At 44.4% G+C, this 6,782-nt stretch overlaps 1 protein-coding gene across 1 annotated transcript; it reads right to left on the bottom strand.

Annotated features, from left to right (window-relative positions):
• Positions 1-2,745: 2,745 nt before the first annotated feature.
• LOC120311316 (inhibin beta E chain-like) lies at positions 2,746-6,478 on the bottom strand. The gene is made up of 2 exons (XM_039350680.1): positions 5,731-6,478; positions 2,746-4,328 (listed from the first exon to the last, which is right to left on the bottom strand). The coding sequence occupies exons 1-2, from the start codon at positions 6,089-6,091 to the stop codon at positions 3,607-3,609; spliced, it is 1,083 nt and encodes a 360-aa protein (XP_039206614.1). The 5' UTR covers positions 6,092-6,478; the 3' UTR covers positions 2,746-3,606.
• Positions 6,479-6,782: the final 304 nt, after the last annotated feature.

Here is a 6,782-nt window from a genome sequence, read left to right as displayed (position 1 = left end):
ATCTCAAATAGGATTGAACCTTGTCCAGGAAAATACTTTCTTTGTATAAATAACTCTAACAAGCATCACATCCTCATAGCAATAACAGCAAAAAAACAATTTTTAAAAAATGGGGAACTAGACATGCTCTCTTATCATAATATTTAGGCACTAGAGAACACTCAACATGACAGCAGGGCACTTAGTAGTGGCCAGCCCAATTCTTTCAACCCAGCATTCTATCAGATGTGTATGCCATTAGTCATTAACAAGCATTATGCAACAGCAACAGTTCGACAGGCTTCTAGTTATGGAAAATCCCACTTGTTTTGGGGGGAAGGGTTAGAAAAGTTAGCTCTTTGCTAGGTTGTCTTTTGAACTTGTGAATTAATAAGCCGTTGTGGACTCAAAGAGATCTGCACATTGCAAGTAGAGGTAAGCCTCTGATGGGAGTATCAGGGTCTGTCTGAGCCTTCCTCATCCAGGAAACAGATCACAGTGTGATCTGCTCATGCACAGAGTGACCAGAGCAGTAGATAGTGCACAAAGAGTCCTGGCTGATGAAAGCTGCCCTTTGCTCTCTTGCTGTACTTTTCCAAGCAACGGATCCATGGCCATGAGAGAGAGGGGAACCAACTTGGCTTGAGAGATGATTGTGGACCTCTGAGCTGCCATGCAACACTGGACTTTGACCAGCATTTCTTTCACAGAGTGATAGAACAAAACTGTGTTTATTATGCCCTGTACAGCTTTTCTTTCGATTGAAAAGCAAACCATTTCTTAGACATTCCCAGAACCATTCAGAAAGAGTACCTGTCAGATGAACTAGGAAGATCACTAGATATTTATTTCTTTGGGTGGAAGGAAATGTTTATGGCTTATTGTGGACATTGTTGGGACATATTTGCTTGAAACAAGAAATTTGCTCTGAAATTTCCATATACTTCCCAGCAAGCTGATATCTTGTTTATTGTTGGGTGGCTGTAGATGGCAAGCGAATCTAGGATGGATGTCTAGGCAACTTGCAAGTTGCCCCAAATGATGCATCACCAATATGGTAGAGGTGATGGTGGTTTGCAAGGAGCCTTGATGCTTTTTTGCTGCTTCATTGTGTACCCTTCCTCAATGCCTGTGATCATTCGCTCTGGTTAAAAGGGAAAACAAACAGAATTCATGCCAATTTCACTCAAGCTCTCATATATCCAACATGGTGGCAGTGTTGAAGGGAGTGGTTGTCAGCACCTGCAAATTGCCATTGTCAGTCCTATTAGGCAGACCAGGAAACCAACTCCATAATAAGGCTAAAACTAGGGTTTATTGAGATTGGCTATAACATCTGAATCTTACAAGTCTGATTGTGCTGTGCCTTTGCCTCTTTCTTATAGGTCACTGAATTAGGGAGGCATCTGTGTGAGTGCTTCTGAATGTTATCTGTGTTCTGGCCTGTTTTGCCTAGGAAATAGCTTTTGCATATCTCCATCAAGGTCCTCTTCCTTCCTTTCCACATTTATGAAGTAGGCAAAGTGGTACAAGAGTAGACAAAATGGTACCCCTCACTCAAATATGGTCGTTTGAAACCCTGTGTTGGCTGAAGCAGCAGAAAACTCATCTGGGTCAGAAGTAGTCCTGTTTTTTCATAAAAACATAAAAGCTAAGGGTAGAAAAGGATTTTAGGGATTATGTAGTCCAACCCCTTGCCCACTGCAGGAATTCACTATTAAAGCAGCTAGAACAGTCATCCTTCCTTCTTTCCATCCATCCATCCATCCATCCATCCATCCATCCATCCATCCATCCATCCAGCCATCCAGCCATCCATCCATCCATCCATCAGCTCTTACCATTATGGGAATTCTTCCTGATGTCCTACTCAAACTAGCTTCCTGGAAACTTAAACATGCTTTGTCTCCTGGAACAATTCTGAATGAATCTGGCCCATTTTCTACATGATAACTATTCAGACAATGATCATTTTCTTATTCAGTCTTCTCTCCTCCAGGTTTAACCTTTACAGTGTTACTCACAAGTTTTTCCTTCCAGTTTTCCTTTATTATTTTGCTAGCTTTCCTCTAGCTGCAGGCTCTAGTTAGTTAATGTGCTCCCTAAAATGGAAGGACAAGGTGAAGTTTGATGATTGCTGACTAGAAAGAGTTAAAATTATACTCTGTTGATGCAGACTAGGGCTGCCCTTCCTCCCTCCCTCCCTTTTTGGATCTTTCTGGCTCTCTGCATAGGTCTAAGCCACACATACTTTACTGCAATTTGTCAGTGAGAGTATCACTTTAGTGGATAGGCCAACTTTGACCTCAAGGACAGTTTTCATTGTGATGAAAGTTCATGGTGAAGTGATAGGAAAACAGTGATGGGATTCACCCAGTTTGCACCACTTCGGCAGAACCGGTAGCTAATATTTGTTGCCCAGGCCCAGAATGGACTTCTGGAAGTGGCATCCACACAGAGAACTGGTTGTTCACATATTTGAATCCCACCACTGCAGGAAAGCTCAGAATTTACAGTCGGGAATTTTGCTAAATGTATAGAAAGTGGAGAACTGGTTTGGTGCAGCAGGAGATGGGAGATGGACAAACTTATCAATACCAAGCAGGAGGAAAGGGAACAAAAGCGAAGCTGTGGTTGAATTCTAAGGAAGGATTCTTGTAAAGGAGAGTATCTGCTTTTGAAGTCCACTTTTGCTCAGGATACCCATTTGCCAGCGTTCCACACATTTCTCAGAATACACTGAATTGTTATTTTATTTTTTTTATTGAAACTTGCTTTGCTACTAATGTCATTCCAAAATAAAATAAAATAATATAGATACATTAACAGAAATGCAATAAATCTCACACACAGTACAAAAGTCAAAACATATTTAGAGTCCTTTGGGTATGGATCTGGGCAGCTCTTCTTGGTTTCCTTCTTTTTCTGCCCATCCAGTGAAGGAGTTCCCAAGTAAACTTGGCCCAGTCCATGTGGAGCCTTGGATTGAGAAGAACACCATGACAATGAGAAGAGCAACAAGGAGAACTTTTGAATGCACCATAAGATCTGCCTTTAGGGGCAACTAGTAAGGCTTGAGAAGATGTGTGTGATTCAAGCTCTTGCCTGTGTCTCCTGCTCTTCCACTGTATCTTGACATGCTGAGGCCATCAGAGGCAAACCTATGTACACCCCTGTATCCAGAACCCTATACATTCCAGACCCATTTCTGTGGACTCTTCCGCCCACAGAACAGGATTGGGAAAAGAGAAGTGAATGAAGCTACTGGGAGCAGGGTGGGAAGAGGTAGGGAAACAGCTTGGAGGGTCTATCAAGGAGCAACTTCAGAAAGGAAGACAAATACAGGGTTCTGAGGGTTAGAGGCCTAGTCGCAGCCCTGCATAGCACTACATTATACGTTATACAATGGTAAGAAAAAGGCTCGTTTACATCTTAGTGTAACTTGTTTTCTCTGAAAAACCAAACACTGTTGCTCTTTTGAAAAGAGTCCATATGATAATATCACCCCTTCAGTTTGGCTCAGAGTCCTTGGATGTTCATGAGAGTCCAAAGGGAAGCAGAAAGGAAGTAACCCATTTCCTACTCGCTGTCCTTTTTTCGGTTTTCTCTCTGCTTACCATCCCATCTTTAGCTGCAGCCACAAGCATCGACGACCATGTCAGGAATGTCTGTCTTGATGAGGTTGCTATTGGGGTCAAAGTACAGCAGAGAAAGGGCCCGTCGCTGTGTGGGGACACAGCAGGAATGGCCCGCGATAGGGATGTTGTTGGCTTTGACCAAATTGAAGACAGTAGTGTGGAAGGAAGCTGCCACCCCAGGCACACCTGCCAGGTGCATGGGGCATTCGCCCATGCAATAATTTATCTGATAGCCCTCTGGCTTGAAGATCCAGTCATTCCAACCAATGTCCCGAAAATTTACATAGTAGTCTTTTCGACAGCACAGATCTGAGTTCTGGTCACAGCTCAAGCTGCGCTTGGTCACCCAGTGGCCAGTTTCTTTTATCTTTGCCTTCACCACCAGGAACGGCTGATGAGAGTTGCTACTGGTTGTCATCAAAGACACAATGTTGGAATGGCAGCCTTCGCACTGCAACTCCAAGCGTAAAGTTTTGTCTTCGTGCTCGAAGAAGTTCTGCAAAGCTGGCATCAGGGAAAAAGAGTGCCAGCCGCTCCTCCCCTGACTTCCCAGCTGCTGCTGTCCCAGCACCACTTGTGGCTGTCCTGCAACGTAGATCTGTATTGTGATGTTTTGGTGCGCCCTAAGGTGCAGCCACAATTGGGCCTTCAGGACGTGCATGGCTTGGCCTCTTGTGTGGGTGAGCTGGAATTGAAGGAGGCCTGAAGGCTCTGCAGAGGAGAAAAGAGTTAAGGCAAAAATAAGTATCAGCCTCTAAGCTGCCAGCCCCAAACCAGAGCCCAAGTTCTTCTAAGGCAGGGGTCTTCAAACTTGGCCCTTTGATGACTTGTGGACTTCAACTCCCAGAATTCCTCAGCCAGCATGCCTGGCTGAGGAATTCTGAGAGTTGAAGTCCACAAGTCATCAACGGGCCAAGTTTGAAGACCCCTGTTCTGAGGGTTGTTTTGGTCCTTACTTATTTGCTACATACAAAGAGCCGAGGTGGCGCAGCAGTTAGGGTGCAGTACTGCAGGCCACTTTAGCTGACTGTGTTCAGCAGGTCAGCGGTTCAAATCTCACCGGCTCAAGGTTGACTCAGCCTTCCATCTTTCCGGGGTAGGTAAAATGAGGACCCAGATTGTTGGGGGTAATGTAAATATATATATACATTGCTTACTGGTGTACACCGCTGAGAGAGTGCTTGCACTTAAAGCGGTATATAAGTCTCATAAATAAATAAATAAATTTGCATTTAGCCCCACATATATTAATCCAAAGCACCTGAAGGCAGGACAAGAAGCAACGGATGGAAACTAACCAAAGAGAGAAGCAACCTAGAACTAAGGAGAAATTTCCTGGCAGTTAGGACAATTAACAAGTGGAACAACCTGCCTCCAGAAGTTGTGAATGCTCCAAAACTGTAAGTTTTTAAGAAGAGACTGAACAACCATTTGTCTGAAATGGTATAGGGTTTCCTGCCTGAGCAGGAGGTTAGACAAGAAAACCTCCAAGGCCCTTCCAACATTATTATTATCACCATCACCATCATCATCATCATCATCATCATTACAAAATATGGGTCCTAAATTGTAAATAACCTTACAATAATGTGCTCAGAAGCTTGATAGTAAAACTTGCCCAGTAAGAGACTAAAGGGAAAAATGTTCATTTAAATACAGTCTTTTTTTTTTTAATCACAAGAACATTATCCCTTGATCAGGGATACTGGGATTTTTTTTCCAATTCTTTTTTAACTTACAGGTTCCAAAGCTTCAAAAAGTTTGAAAACTTCTGATCTAGCACATTTTAAAGATTCAGCAGGTTGGATAAAGTTACGACCATACCAAGTGCACATATTTCTGACCAGACAAATACACAGTTCTTTGCGAGAGGGAATGGTCTCTGTGTAGATCTGAGATGCCACAGGAAGCTAGATCTGATGAGAAGAGTATAATCTGTTCTCAGTAGACCCAAAACACACATTACTTTTTTCCCTTTTGCAACTGATGTATTCCAGCACATAGCCAGGCTCTAACCTAAACAATGGGATAGATTTCAGGAGTAATTTGTAAACACAAATGATCTGGTCTAGCGTATTCGGCCTGCACGTTTGGAAGACCTATGGGCACTCACCTGTCTCTGCAAAACTAATGATCTCGTACCCCTGCTCATCCGACTCTGTTTTCTCCCAGCTGGAGAAGTGCCCCATCACATCTGTCCAGCCTTTGCCCATGTGTAGTCGCCGCAGGGCATTGGCCACTGCCACACGTGGCACAGGGTGGGTGATGTTGGGCCTCTCGCTCAGGTTCAGTTTTTGGAGTATCTGCTGCTTGGCTACTTCAATCAAGAAGGCTTTCTCGGCACTGCGTTCCAGTGGAGGCATCCTGCAGGAAGGACACCCTGGCTTTCCTTCAACCCAAGCCAAAGAAGTCCATAGTAAAGTCAGTGCAGCTAGAGGAGTCCACTTTCCTTGGAGGCTGTAGGTGGAAGCCATGAAGCACCCAAGTAGCAAGATGAAGTGAAGAATTATGTTGTTAGGAAGTCTAGTGGCAGTGCCTGGAACTCATGAATTGGGCTGCTGCTGCATCCAGGGTGCTTGGCAGTCTGCCCAGAATGAGGAGAAGATAGTCAGCTCCGGCACCTCTGAGACTTTCAGGACCTGCTGGTGTTGCCAGAAGAGAAGGACTCTTCCTTAAGAGATCTCAGCTCAACAACTGGCTTTTCCCAGGTGTCAGCCTCGGCATTTGTCATTCTGGCAGCCTTGGTCCTGCCCTTTGTCCCTCTGTGATTGGCTGGCTGCCTTCTGGTGCCCAGAGGGAGGTTTTATCCAGCTGGGGAGAGAGCCAGAGTTTAGCAAATGAGTAGGAATGGGTGCCTGGGGAAAGGAAAGACTGAGCCCCAAACAGTGAGGATGTGGAGGGAGGTGGGAGTGCCCTTTGCTCCAGATGGGGCTGCTGAAATGCCGTAACATTGAGAGCAGGGCTGGGGGAAACTTGACAGAAGAGGAATTCACAGGAAAAGAGGATTGTGCATGAGCCCTTTTTTGTTTTTAAAAAATCTTGTTGTGGTGCACTTCATGGTAAACAGTACCTTTGGGAGCAAATAAGAGGACTATTATAAAAGATGAATAACTTCATGTGCACAAGGAGTGCTGTGTGTGTGTGTGTGTGTGTGTGTGTGTATAC

Source organism: Crotalus tigris, unplaced genomic scaffold (assembly GCF_016545835.1).
Source record: "Crotalus tigris isolate CLP2741 ecotype Arizona unplaced genomic scaffold, ASM1654583v1 scf7180000018346.393812, whole genome shotgun sequence".
Classification (NCBI taxonomy): Eukaryota; Metazoa; Chordata; class Lepidosauria; order Squamata; family Viperidae; genus Crotalus; species Crotalus tigris.
This window is presented reverse-complemented; position numbering and strand designations above follow the sequence as displayed.